The 15,105-nt window shown below is 40.8% G+C and overlaps 1 protein-coding gene across 2 annotated transcripts in view; it reads right to left on the bottom strand.

The window, feature by feature from the left end:
• stard9 (StAR-related lipid transfer (START) domain containing 9) overlaps positions 1-15,075 on the bottom strand; it is a 39,864-nt gene extending 24,789 nt beyond the window's left edge. For both annotated transcript variants that reach the window (XM_088002890.1, XM_088002891.1), the window contains exons 1-3: positions 14,442-15,075; positions 12,187-12,256; positions 9,677-9,793 (exon numbers count right to left, since the gene is read on the bottom strand). In XM_088002890.1, the coding sequence (XP_087859016.1) occupies positions 9,677-9,793; positions 12,187-12,256; positions 14,442-14,488 (234 nt within the window). In that variant the 5' untranslated portion in view covers positions 14,489-15,075. The remainder of the gene's footprint in view (positions 1-9,676; positions 9,794-12,186; positions 12,257-14,441) is intronic.
• Between the last annotated feature and the right edge of the window lie 30 nt (positions 15,076-15,105).

The raw sequence follows: 15,105 nt of genomic DNA, 5'->3' as shown, positions 1-15,105 counted from the left end.
TGACCCTTTAAACTCACTCTATAGGCGCCACAACAATACCGAGGATCCCCTCTGGCTCTTCACAAAGACACGGACGTTTCCTTTAACTACCCGCTCCTTTAGATCTGAAACAATCCTAACCTGCTGAACACAATTCCGATAGTTTTTCACCATAATTAGCATTTCTGTTTTACTTTAGGTGATAAAAACACTGAAGAAAAAATAAACTTTAAAGTAATCTCAGAATCCTGAAGGGAAATAATTCAGAGTCCACAAGTGTGTCTAGACAAGAAAAGTCATGCAACATTAAAAACAATACTATTGTTTATCATTGCTGTCACAACACATTACAATCAAACTGTAATTTGTGCTCGAGTACTTTGTCTAACTTGGATACAATAGCCTTCTGTCACAACCTACTTTCAAAGTTTGAAATACCCCTGCAACACTGGGGGATATTTTTGGACCAACAAAGCAGGTGAGGTAAGAAGCAAGCTGCATTCTGGGTACCGAAATGTGCTCCAGACTCGAAACGAAGCAGGGGAAAGAGCCTGGAGATAAAGTCATTGGGCCGGAGCCACGGAAAGAGAGCTGGCCAGTCGGAGTTCCGAAAACAACACACGGGACAGACTAAACACATTCATGCTCAGCAAGGCTGTTCTTGTCGCTGGACCACTGCACACGACTGCCTTTCTTTGCATGTGTGTATGTTCAGCCAGTTAAGAGCTTAAGCGGAAAAAACCTGGAAGACAAAAACAAAAGCCTCAAACTTTTGCTTCCTTTTCTGAGTAAAAAAAAATCAGTCTTGCAATGAATGAAAGGAACAGGAGACCACAGATTTCCTTATTATGTAGGAAATGTATGAGTGGTTAGGAGAGAATGTAGGGACGAAACATGGCTATATGGTAAAAACCTGAAAGAGAAAGCCTTTAGGTAACCTAACTGCTAGGATAGCATTAGTCAAAGAAACAGCAAGAAGTTGACAACTCTGAACAAGATGGACAAGAGACACTGGGAAGGGAGAATTTGATAAGACAGACATACAATTATCTGGAAATTCCACAAATCTGCTCCTTATGGAATTGGAGACCAGTCCTGAAGCAAGAGTGGTCTATAGCGCAGGGCTTTCTGGGTAAATACATCCAAAACAAATGCTAGTGTAGTCTAGCGTCAGAGATGCCTTGTGGTCTTTAGCCAAAGACAAAAAAGAAATCCAACAACCGCTAAAATTAGATTTTTGTTCATATTTTGTGAAGAAGGAAGTCGCAGCTCAGCGTCTTCTTCAGAGATTTTCTTGTCATGTCCTTCAGTGCTTCTTGGTGCAGCGCCACCATGGGCAAGAAGGGGGAACAGGTTTTTCAAATGGTTTGGATCGTTTGACAAAGTGGAGTGTGAAAGCGAACCGCAACAGCAGAGATGCAACAAATGTTGCAATTCTGGTCCCCAATCAAACTAAGTCTACCGGACTATCAGGTGTGAAAGCACCCTTCACGTGGCTCCACTGGTTGGTCTGACAAGCTCAGTCCATTTACCACGAAGAAGCATACAGCAAGCGTAACAGATGATCAGATGAGACCAAAAAGACCAGTGTCCTCATGAATCTACTGACACTCAGTTTCACAACATGTCAGTAAATACATTTTAAAAAGTCACTGCCAGCCTTAAGTTGTAAAGAGAATGCTAGCTTTTTATAATCAAAATAAGGCATTAGACTCCAAAAGTTTGCAAATGTCCAACTGAGCTGGATCAGGGTTTTCTGAGAAAAACAACGGTTCTAAAACAAGACTGGCGTTTCTCCCAGAGATCCAGGCTATAACGAGTACAGTGTTCAGCTTTAGTTTTAAACCATGGGAACAACAAAACTGAGCTCAGCTGCTGACCAATCAGCATGAAGAAAGAGTGCTTAAGAGCAATTAAGAGTTTGATAAACGTTGGAAAGGAGTGGAAATCTCAGCATACATGCACAAGAAGATGGTTATTAGAGGTAAAGTAATAGTGTAATGATTTTTTAAAGAGGCAGCTCCTGTAATCACTGCTGTACTAAATGCCAACTGCTGGTCTCTTTTTACGAGGCCTGTTTTACGCTAAACTCTGAATGGAAAAGTATTTAGCTGGTGTGTGTGTTTAAGATGTTGTCAGGGGGTGATGGCGAAAGGCCAGTGAGTCGAAACGTTCTATCATAATTAAAACCCGAAATGTTCAGAGCTTAAGTCAGGGTTGGAGCAGAAGTGACAAAAACCTGGCTCCATAACTACCAAGATTAATCTTCTCTCGACAAATTTCAGTAGGAGAGCACAAATGCAAAAACAAGAGGCTGGATGTAAAATCCGGCGTAACACGCCATATAAGTCAAACTGAATACTATTAAAATTGTTGCTGTCTGTGTCCAAGAGTGGACAGCTGCAGCAGAGGCGAGGGTCTCTCGGTTCTTGTCCCACGCTATCCAACTGGGTTACACAAACACAACAGCTGGGCCCAGAGCAAAACTAAATGCCTTTGTTTAGACACAGAAAAAAAAAATGTCACAGGAGATCCGTGTCCTTCCTGTGAGGAATCCAAGTTCTAGAATTAGAGAGGAGTGGGGGCGGAAACGAAGCTAAAAACCTGAAGACAATGAGGACAGGAGAGACGAAAATCGCATACAGCCAGAGGAGATAGGCAGGAAGCTGTTTGGCCAGAGTTCAACAATGCTATCGTTTGTCACACTTGGACAGAATTTGTAGGTCAAATTAGCATGGAAGAGCAACGGGGCTGTGGGAGAGGGAGCAGGGAGAGACATGTGCTGGCCAAACGGAGAGGCATCTCATCACGGGATGGTCTGTTTCCAAATGAACAGAAGAACAGACAGCAATAATCAAGAAGTGAAAGGAAATAAAGAATGAAGGTATTCCTCTTTACAGAAAAGACTTCAAAAATATAGTGAGATTAAAGACAAACAGAAGTATATCTGGAGACAGTTGAGGAGATTTATTACTCCCTCCCCCCAGTTCCTGTTGAAGGGGCCAAAGTGAAGCACTGTAAAGTTGAGTTACGTATCAGACTCTTTATACAAGCTGGCAATGACTTCTCCAGGTTTTAGACTGATGAGAGCCTTGGGGGATCTCCATAGGGTACAGCTTTCTGACAGGTTTCCCCAGTGTGGAATAAATTGGGGAAATACTGGCGTTCCTGATAGAATCTGGGCTGGATTATTAAACTTTGAGGATTGTTATAAACCATATAAGGGAAGAAAACTATGGAAAGAATTCCAGAGCTTAAGTCAGGGTTGAATAATATTATTGCTATTATAATGAATAATAATTCATATTTGGAAATGTATATTCACGCTTTTTGGATGTAGTCCCACTTTGTGGCATTACAACCCCCAGTTTCAAAGTGTTTTTGAGAGTTAATGTAAGTTAGCAGCATAAAGTTGCACATGATAAATATGCGAGAGGATAAGAATAGTTTTACATTTTTTAACAAATACAAATCTGAAGGTGTGTGTGTGTGTGTGTGTGTGCGTGCGTGCGTGCGTGCGTGCGTGCGTGCGTGCGTGCGTGGCCTTCTGGTTTTAGTCTACTCTGCATCAACAGAATCAGAACCAATCATGGGGAAGCAGAATTCAGGTTCTATGCTCCCCTAACAAAGTTCCAGAAAACTGCAAACCAGCTGAAACACTGAGTCCCTTTAAATCAAGGCTAAAACCCACCTGGTTAGAATCTAGTAGTAAAAAGTGAAAAATTGATCAACACATCTGATGTACATCTGTTTGATGATTTTTTTTGATGATAGCATTTGACAAAGTGTAATGTTTATTGCTTGTTTCATAATTGGTTACTGTATGATGTTTTCATGATGTTATGCAAATAAACTTGACTTGAATTGGAAGAAACTTCCAGCAAACAGCATGTGGCATCCTGTGTGCGCAGTGACATGCAAACTAGAGAATGTTGCAAATGTTTGTGGCTGAACATAAACAATATTGCCAAAAGTTTTTTTTCCATACCTACTTCAGTGGCATCCTGTTCTTTTGCTCCTCTTCTGAGATACACCAAAGACTTTCCAGAAGGTTTAAGGAGTGTCTTTATGGAAATCTTGGCACATTCTTCCAGAAGCACATTTTTGACACTGTACAGATCTGTCAAGTTCTGCCATACTATATCTTTCCATGCTCATCCATGCCTTAATGCACTTTGCGCAACGGTGCAAAGTCATATTAGTAAAGGAAGAATCCATCGGCAGACTGTTTCTACATGAGATAAGTAGGGAGCATTAAATTGTTGCTATGCCAAAGTAGTAAGATTTTTCAGTGGGGAAAAATGGTTGAGTCCAACCAGCCACGTTATTGGTTGAGGCCAGCCAATAACGTGTCAAGTGACATTGCGCTTTGGTATTTGCTCTACAGAAAAATCTGGTAGTAAGTGCTAATTTTCTAAATTCAAATGAAGGATTTTGTTTAACAAAAAAAAAAAAAATTGTCTCTATGGATGTAGAAAAGAACACTTAAAATATATATTTTATTATTACCTAGTTTCAAGTTGGTTGTATCAATTTTTTTTTCAGTTTTCAGTTTCAAGACTCAACTGTTTTTGTTGATGTTTTTTTTTTTGAAAGTGTAACAAACTAAGGTGTTGCCAATTCACAAAAAGAAGCCTCCTAAATACATCTTGCACAAGGCTACCGAAAGCTACAACCGGCACTGTCAGCAGCTACTGATTCTGCAGAAAGTTGGTGACTTCTGACAACTATGCAGTGTTCACTGGCCCTTCTCTTTGACATAGGTGGTCTGCCGCTATGTGTCTGAGTTAAAACTGCTCCCACTTTGTTATACAAACAGTTAGTGGAATATTTAGCATCTGGAAAATTTGACAACTGGACTTACTACACAGGTGGGATCCGATCACAGTACCATGCTAAAATTCACTGAGCTCCTGAGAGCGCTGCATTCTTTCAAAGGTGTTTGTAGAAGAAGTCTGCAGGCATAGGTGCTAGATTTTACAAAAGAAAGCACTGAAATTGTCTTTATTTGGTGCATCTTCTGGCGGGAAATGTCCTTGAACTGTCACCAGGATGTGAGTTCCTCTGAAGAAGAGTTATTCCTCATTTTACTCCTCTGTCATTGCTAATAGAAAATGTTGCGGGGCGTGTCTTGTGCGTTGTTGACAGCTTGCGGTTTATTTGCTGTCCTATTTGAAGCCAACTCTTAACCATTCTTTTGGCTTTCGCTCCAGCTATGAGTAGAGGCGGACTGGATCCTCGCACGCGCATGAAGGATTAATTCAGGACACAGAAAAACTATTCTTCTCCAGTCAGCTGCACCACTGACACACAGACCTAGAAACAGCGAGAGCAATTCAAATCTTGCTCTGTATCGACAGAGAGGAAGAAGAGGAGGAGGAGGGGGGAAACCCCCAGCAAACTGACTTCATTTGGCAGTGAAGAAAAAGCGCTCCAAGCCAAGTCCTCAGCAATGATGTCTATACAGTGGGATTTAACTGTGAAAATAACTTTGAGAGGCAGCTGTGACTTTGGCAAATGAGAGCGGGAGGGGGGGGCTGCACAGGCAACGTGAACACCCCCCAGTCCATTTCCTCTCCTTTCTTTCCCTCCTCTGTCATTTACCGAATTCACAATGTCACTCACTCTCCGTCCTTTTTCCTCTTCTCTTGAAATTTCCTTCTCTCATATTGTTGTTGGGGACAATAAATGGGCTCGGGGTTTTCGTTATGAAGTCGTGAAAAACCTAAACAGAGCTCGCATTAAGTCAACAACCATAACTTGTTGTGCTGCTTTGAATCTACAGCTGGTTTCCATTATGGATTTTGACTCCCATCCAAGAACGACTCTCTTCACCAGGCAAAACTTCCTTACCATCAACATTCCCCAAAAGGAAAGCAATCAGAGACTAAATTGAAACATATTTACACCTGACATAGACCCCTCGCAGCATGACGTCATGCATGCAAGATTCTGCCCCCCATCTCGATGCTGGAGGGCAAAAAGCTGCTCGCTGATGATGACTACTATTTTAGCTGTTTTTTTAGCTGTTAAGTTGTCAATATAAGGCGCAAATTCTTAAATGTACGTGTGATATATTTAAAAAAAGAGACGCAGTGATTTGCTACCAATTGTCAATACTATGACAACTAGCTAACAAAGTCAGGAAAATGTATGTAAAAAAAAATAGCAAGGGAAGGGGAAGTGGGTCAGTCATTTGACTTTGACAACCTTAACATGCAGATGCAATGTGAAATTTGGTGTGTTTTGGTTCAGTTACAAAATAAAAAAAAAAAAAACAGTATTGACAGATAATCAGCAGAGAGAGTGTTTAAATTAGCTAATCAACCACTGCTGTGTTAGATTAGCTAATAGCAGCAGTAGCTAATCTACCACAGTGATCACTTATTAATATTCGGAAAATAAAGATCAAGCCTAAAAACACAAAACTGTAATGGACTGAATGTTGTGTTCTTTGCGTGTCTGGGTGCTTTTTGGTGTTTAATCCTTAGTGGCGTTGTTGTCAGTTGCTAGGGCAACGAGTCAGTGGTTTTGAGTTGCTCTTCAATGTTTTTTTCTGCATTATTTTTTCCTTGGCTGTGGCGCACTGCATTGAATTGATCAACACATCTGATGTACACCTGCATCTCCAGGTTTCATTTAGTTAATGGAATAGTTCTATGGCGGCGGCGCGGCTACTGATGGCTTGTAAAAGAATAATCTTTTTGTCCTCCAGCATTGAGCGCATGCGCAATATTTCCGGATGCAAACAATAACAGTTTTAATATTGTTCCAAAAAGTTTTTCAGTCCCCTTCTCCTCTTCCCCCCCCGAGTCAGTACTCTGGCAAGCCACTTTTTGTTTACGGGCATTATCCTGCTAGAAAGGCAGAGCTCTCCCCACAGATTCTAATCTTTCCCAGCATCTAACAAGTTTTCCTTCAGGATTTGATTGTATATTTAGCTCAATTCATCTTCCCATCAGCTCTGACCAGCTTCCCTGTCTCTGCTAAATAAACACACCCTGCAAGATGATGCTCAAGGTGTTTTGCGATGCTAGATTTTCACCACACAAAGTATTTTGTATGTAGATTCAATTGTAATCTTTGTTTTTGACAACTTACCACAAAGGCTAGACAACCTGGTGTCCAGCTGCAAGCTGATGATGTATGCAGCTTCTCCAGAGTTACCATGGCTGCTTCTCTGATTAATGTTTAGGTGGTTACCATGTCACTTGTGTCATACTCTTTGCATTAAATGTTTTTCTTCGTATCTTTGTCATTTCAAAGTCCAAGTCTGCCACGAGTCGGGGTTCTTCCTGTTAAATGGGAGTCTTTCCTTCTCACTGTCACTACATAGTATGGAGAATCGTTGCAAAGTTAATGACTCGATGCAGTCAGCTGTGTTTCCGTAGTTAACTTTTTACAACTTGGCATTTATAACAATGGTTGAATTGGAACGTGTGTAATTGAATCCGGATCAGCCCAAATGACTAGAATGAATTGCCTACTTAAATGCAAATTGGATCTGTTTGTCTTGCAAAGTGCATTAAGCCTGCAGTTATTGTGAACCGGTGCTATATAAAAAGACATTAACTCAACAAGATTATTGCGCGTGTGTCGGTCTGTCACATAAAATCTCAATGAAATTACACTGAAGACATGACATTTATGACATTTCATTGTGTCATAACTATGACACAATGAAAATGCAAAATAGTCAAGGGGGCACCGTTTGTCATGTTTCCACTACTCCTTTCTGAAGGAACTACAGATGAAAATCCCAAATAGTAACAGGTGTAAGCTATCGCTTGACAGTATTTACTGGAGGCGGGGACGTATGAGCTGGAGGGGCTATCTGGCCTGTTTTGAGACTGGAAAAGCCAGATCTTAGAACCCGTTCCTCCTGTATCTCATTGCATCCCCTTGGTCCATATAAAGTCCCGGCCTCCAAAGGGAATACAATGTAAAACAGAAATGATTTCCATTCCTTCTCTGCAGTAGAAAACATGTGGGAAACAACAGGAGTTGGCAAAAATAGCATCGACTCATCAAGCTGAAAGAAGCAAATAAAATCTAAAAAAAAAAAAAAAAAAAGTAAAAAAAAATTATAAGAGGGCAATGAGATCAAATGGTTCACAAAGCACTGTTGGAAATGTAGCTACAAAGATGAAATCTGCCAACTGAAGCGTTTTCTAGAAGCTGTTTATCTGCTGAAATAATTAGGAGAGACTAGGAATGTTTCAGCATGCCCCGATAAATCATGCTTCTTGTTCTGCACAGCATTTCTCCTTTTTCACTGTTTTTAATCAAACGTCACGCAACGGAAAAGTATGCAATTTTAAATATCAGTGAATTCTTAGCAGCTAATGTTGCCACGCTAGCACAGAAGGCCCTTTGTTAAATAGACAATTCTTGGTGCAGGAAAAGAGGTCAGATTTAAAATCCACCAGCTCTGTCCTCCACGAGTGCTCGGTCGCCCACCCAGGGTCATCAGAGGAATGCCTTCAGGCAAGCAGGCCAATGTGAGTGGACATTTTCTGCACAAGACAGAGGAAGATAAAGCCAGAACCAGAGCATGGTGGGGAAAAAAAAAAGGAAAACAAGTGCTGAGATGACTGTATCTGTCTGCTCAGTGGAAGCCATGTCTTTCTAAAAGCCGTACAAAGGCAGCTCTGACATGAGGGGAGAGGGTGTGGCAGAAGAGTAAACTTAAAGAACAAAGAGGAGAATAAGCAAAGTGAACTCGCTACACTGGTTTAAGATGTACCAACTAAAAGCTTAGGTGAAAAAAAAAAACAAAAACAACAAGTTATATTCAGGAAAAGAAATTTCCTGAAACAGAATGAGCTTTATCTTCATCTCCGCCCTGTCTCAGGTTCCAGAAACACCCTCCAATCAAAGCCGTCCGAAGATACCTAATCGCCCCAATCACAACCAGGACATGAAAAGCCTGCTGACTCCAGACACGCAACTTCTGAGGCAAACAGACTTCTGGGCAACAGATGGAGCTGATATCACATCCCCGAGTGACCATCTGTGTGAAACCAGCACAACACACACCCCTTCTTCTCGTATTTTTCTCCCCACAAGGATGGCGGTTTTCTACGTGCCTCTTTTTACAGAGATGACATGTGAGAATGTGGACAAAGCTTAAATCGGCAGGAACATGGCCTTCGACCATAATAGGACACGAAAAAGGACGTCAAAATATGAGAGTACACGATGTACGGCTGCAATTAACGATTACATTAGCAATCAATTAATCTATTATTCCCCTTTTTTTTATTGAAGCCTTTTTTGTACAATATTAGAAAATTCTTTAACATAATCTGAACCCGGTGAAGCTAAAACTATGCCTGTTGAAGGTTTTGGGCTCACCACATTAACATACTTGTCTTATCTTAAATGCAAAAAGTAAATATTTTTTGTACATTTTTGGATTAATTACTGATCTGAGTATGTTGTTCTTTCAGCAATAGACATTTTTTTTGAGTCCAGTTAACTATTACTCAGTTACTCAATTAGTTGATGATTATTTCGATAATCGATTCATCACCATTAATCGTTTTAGCCTTAATACAATGTTTTGGCAATCACCATGTCTGTCTTTAAAAGGGAGAGTGAAGCAGAATTGATGAGAAGGTGGGTGGAGCTAAAATATGAGGCAATCCTGGAAGGAGATCAGTAAGGTGAGTCAGTTTTTGAGTAAGGTCTTTACCTCCTCCTGCGAAGCGTAGTGAGGGTCTGCAGACTCCACCGACCAGTAGCAGTAGTCAAAACAAAACTCCAGAAGCTTCTCCCTGGAATCCACGGCTCCCTCTGAACGGCCGTCCAACTGTGGAGAAGAGACAGAAGACGAGCAAATTAGGGATGCAGCTAACCGTTATTTTAGTAATCGATTATTCTGACGATTAATCGATCAATCGACACGTGCTGAAGTCTTTTCGTTTGCTTTTTTTATATATTGCATTAAAAGATGCAATTAAACAATTCAATTCCGTTTTTAAGTAAAAAACAAAACAAAACTGTTTATTGCCTAAAATGCAATAACGTAGCATTCCTTCAGTAAATTTGAACCGGACGAAGCTAAAACTACGTCACTTGAGGAGTTTTGGCTTAAATATATTTATAGATAATGGTGTTTTCATCTTAAATGTAAAATTTATATGTATGTTTTGTACAGTTTTGGATTATTGCTGCTCTGAACATATGGTATTTTTAGCAAATGACCTCTTTTTTTTTTGTCTGTACACTCCAGTCGACGATTAATCAATATTAGTTGACGATTAATTCAATTATCGCTTCAACACAATTAATCCAATCTCGATGCTCGTCAAAATAGAGTTGAGAGGTCAATTAAGTAATAATTAATTCACAAAGTGAAAGAAAGAGAAGCAGCCAGCAGAGTCACTCTACTTCACTGCATATTGACAGGCTTTACACAGAAAGGCGCGCTCTGATTTTTACTAACCAGGACTAAGGGTGAAACGAAACAAAATAAATCACTGTGATAAAACCCAACACAACATGTCGTGTCAATGGGCCAACTACAGAGTGGAATCGCAAGCAAGCCGTTTCCACTCATTAGCAATGCACTTACTCCTGCAGTCCCCGATACGCCTCGGCGCACTGACACTCACCCACCTTTCTGCTTACTATGAGTGAATAATGAGCCGAGGACAAACAGCGCAGCAGGATTTTAATCTGACTTCAGTCCAGCATATAAGCAACGCTTCTAAAAAAAAAATCACCGCTCAACTTAGACACTGATCTCGGCTTAGGTGGTGTTCAGTTTGTTCAGATCGCTCAGGGTGAATCTTCGCCAAACCGCCCAGTTAAACCTACATATATAAATGAGATTGCTAAAACTATGATTAAAGAGTGCTTTTATGGCTTCAAAGACTTTGATCCTAGATGTTTACTATTGGAGAACACACAGAAAGAGAAGCTTTACTTTTATGACTGCGGAACAACATGGCTGTACATCTTTTTGAAATGCTTTGTAGTCTGCTCTTAACGGGAGCAGACTACAACCTTTTAAAACTAATAAACTAAATGAAAGTGGGAGTATTATTTTCAAGAAAAGTACTTTGAGGAAGAGTAAATAAGGCTGCTGAAGACCCTGGACAGAGCTGTGTGACATCATCATCATCGAAGCAGATTCTCTTCTAATGACTTCGACTTAAGGCAGAGCCAAACTTACAGTACTGGTTTTATCTGTCTTGCCTAAAAAGATTGACCACTTCGCCTTTCTGTGCTTTTAGGAAATCCGACAAGGGATGTAGCGAGAGGGAAGAGTCGAGAAGAGCAGCAGCCAACTTCAACTATCCTGAGCAAGCCTCAAACCACTGAAGTTACAACTGAAAAGTTGTCGAACCCTCCCTTTTTTTTAAGTCCTTCTTGTTTTATTCAAGTCAAAGTCAATTGCTTTTTATAGCCTGCATCTCTTGCTCTCTATAGTAGTCCCTGTAAAAAGTCATCTGTGCTTTATTCCACCTCAGATCCTTCAAAACTGCCCCCCTTTCCATAAATAATTACTCCCAGGAGACCCTCTAAAGGCTTGGAGTTTGGATTTTTTTTTCTTTCCATGGCGGAGGGAGGCCATATGTGGTTCGTCTCTTGTCACATCATTTACAGCAGACTTCTACTCCCACACCCAACCCCCTCCACAGAAATCTGTGCTTAGAAATGGAAATGTAAACAAAAAAAAAGGTTGTCTTGAAGGAGAGAGGTAAAGTGACACATGCTTACCAAGCACCACGGTAGTTTTTTAGCTGTGAAAATGTGTGGCAGAGTTTGATACTTGAGCAAATATTGTGACAATTCGGAGAAGCTCGTGTAATTATTGACTCTAGTAGAAGTTTAATAAAACATATGCCGCATTTAAATTACTATAAAATCAACAACAATTTTTTTTTTTTTGTTGCAAGCGGATTATAAGTCAGATTCAACATTAAATCACCTAATTAACAATAACACTTGTGGCTGCTCCAGACCGCACACACTTGACAGGAAGCTACTCTAAATGTGTCGGCACAAGCTCAAAATGAACTATAAACACCAGCGACGTCGAGCAGGAAGACGCTGATCCGAGGCTGTAAACATCCTGTTGTTGCGATCAACTCCCTCTGCGTTCGCGGCTCAGAAACGAATCTGATCCAAATTATCGACAAAGAAATTCCAGACTGAAGCTGGATCTGAAAAGGCGTCTCTTGCAGAAACACTCACCTTCACATTTCGGATCCGGACTAGTTTATCGTCCACCTGAACGGCTAGCTTTCCTCCGTCGGCGCTCTCCCTGTGGACGAGACGAAACCGTAAACGATTGGAGGCAATTTAGGTGCGATGAATGCTGACCAAAGTGGAAAGATTGATTAGAATGGAGAGAAAATGAAGCCAGACCATTAACCATTACCCATTTTTGTCAAATTAGAACTAGAAGTTGGATATGTTGAAATGGAACTGCTGCGATCAGCATCTCCCAATTCTAGCTACAATCTAGATGAAGGGACAAGAACATCTCCCCGTAGGCTCATACTTTATCATTACCATATTTACTATTTTTAAATCAGTTTAAATTTCTCCTTTTCTTTTAACAGAGATTCCCATAACAGAGAGGGTGCCCAGATACATTTAGGCGAGTTCCCCCTCACTTAGGTCGTCACATGACAGCAAACACAATGAATCTTTTTGTGTGTGTGAGATCCATGAAATTGCCAAACAAGAGTCCGACTGACCAGTCTCAAATTCGAATGAAAACAGACCCCCGTGCTCTTCAGAGACTTTCACTGGCGAGGCAGCTTTGAGTCGTTTCCACAAAGTTAAAGAAACACACTCTGAACCAGTGCGTGTGTGTATCATCCCAGCTGTGTGTGCTTCAGCAGCTGGACTGATGCAACACAAAGGAAACCAAATGCAATACGAAGCTGAGAGAACTTGTATCTCTAGGAGCGATGACGGCTGCGGAGCAAACACTCCGTTGTCGGTCATTCGGTCGGTCGGGGTGGGGGAGGTCGGGTCAAACCAGGAGGTAGTTTTCTCCTTGTGATTCAGCACGTGGAACTCATTTTGCTAACTCCAGCAGAGGCCCAACCCAAAACCGCCAACCTTGAATGTCAGGCTCAAAACAGCGTGGAGGGGAAGAACTCTTTGAGTGGAAAACATTAAACTGTAAAAAGAAAAGAAAGAAGAAAAAAAACGTCTGCTTTGATACGAACGAGAAATCAAGTTTTTCGTGGATGCGAGATCGATGCTGCCCGTATTCCCAGGGGGGCATCCACTGCTTCCTACTGGTCAGCTAAAACAATGAGTAACACACTTGTGAATGAGAAATGTAGCTAAAGGCTGGTGGTAGTGGCAAAAATATAAAAGGAAGGATACACATCCTTTACTTCACAAACAGAGCAGGGAACAGTGAGAACCTCACAATCATACAGTAACTCAGGAAGGACAGATTTGCATTATAGAGCACTGCACAGTTGTTATAGATCATCCCTTTGTTATGCAAAGTAGGAGGATGACCAACTCAAACAATTATTCACCCTGTCTTTCTGTGCAGGATTAATGCTTTGTTATGGAACGGTAGTGGCCTGCAGCCGGAGCAATCCTGCAAGAGTTCAAAGAAACTCCATGCATTGCTGAGAAACCATTTTATTCAACATCCTGCACCAATATTCCTGATAAGGTCAAAGAAGGTCCAAAGGAGAGCAAAGCCACTTCACAGCCTCAGACATTTTTTGCTGTATAATTCAAACCTAATAAAAAAATCTATTGATTGATACAGCATAGAAAACTTTAGGCCTTAGTTTAACTGAGACCTTAAGTGGACGAATATTAAGTTCTACTGCACACCAAAAACTTTATTTTTTAAGTGTTGTTTTTTCTTTTCATACTTCAAGGGGGCCCTAACATTTTTTATAGAAAAAAAATCTATTCTTTATCTAGATATAACTATTAAGTATTTTGATATAAGTAAGAATGACATTTTTGCTCAAACAAGAGGAAAATTAGCATTTATCGCTTCCATTAAAGAAGCTATGAGTGAACCCTCCACCTGGTGGCCATTTTGCCCATATTAAAAACAGCTAAAGTCAATATAAAAATCAATTATCTTTTAAACTAATTGATTTTCACACTGATATCGTTTAAAGTATACAATTTAATAACCTTAAAGTCCTAATATTTCTACTCAGAAACACTTATTCAACACAATGAGTGAATTCATTCACTGACAGCCACGGTAATTACTCGGCATCTGCACCACCAACTGACCAGCTAGCTTAACAGTTGTTTACGTAAGTGACGCACAAAAAAAGTATGGCAGAACTAATGATACATAATGAGGAATGTTCCACATCTGACAAAATTCCCATCTCTGACAGCAGTCATTACACCTAGTCACAAAGAAGAAAACCACAGCAGTCTAGAAACTGCTAATTTATCTGGCGTAGGTGATTTAAACATTAATAAATGAGCTAACCTACCTGGCATTAAGAGGACGGACCCGTACAGCTACTTTAACGTTTGCCATGATGCAGCCGCCTTGGTTCAACACGGCTCAGCAGCTGACTGGGACGGAGTGGGCAAAAACTAGCGGACCTCCCGTCACCATACTGAGTTTTGTGGAAATATGAATTTGAGAAAAGCGGTAGAGCGGCGGAAAAAGCCAGGAAATCCACAGCTCAAGCCATCCTGTTGAATTGCTGTCCCGCTGTAGGTCGAACCGCCTGCCGCGACTCTCCAAAACTCTCCACGGAGAACTGAAACTTCCTCCTGGACAGACATGGAAGGGGAGGGACGAGATGCTGGCTGAACACCCCTCCCTCTAAGCCATATTTAAGTCTGCATGAGATGTCTGTTAGGATTTGAATACTAGCTGTTTTGCGTTTTTTTTGGACAGTATATCTGGCGGAAGTATCTTACAGTTATTTGTGAAAAACTAAGCTACTGTGTGTGTGTCTCTCCTTCTCTAATATTTGACATACCAATTGCATTTACTTATCCTGCTTTACATTTCCAGGGTTCTGTCCTCTTTTTTAAAATAACTTAAGAGTATACATACAAGAATTCACAATGAATTTATTCAAAGAAAGGAAAACAGATGAGTGGATGGAGAATGGATGGATAGATGACAGATATTGATGGATG

This window comes from Poecilia mexicana, unplaced genomic scaffold (assembly GCF_051168715.1).
Source record: "Poecilia mexicana isolate PSO_F unplaced genomic scaffold, ASM5116871v1 scaffold_22, whole genome shotgun sequence".
NCBI classification, from domain to species: domain Eukaryota; kingdom Metazoa; phylum Chordata; class Actinopteri; order Cyprinodontiformes; family Poeciliidae; genus Poecilia; species Poecilia mexicana.
This window is presented reverse-complemented; position numbering and strand designations above follow the sequence as displayed.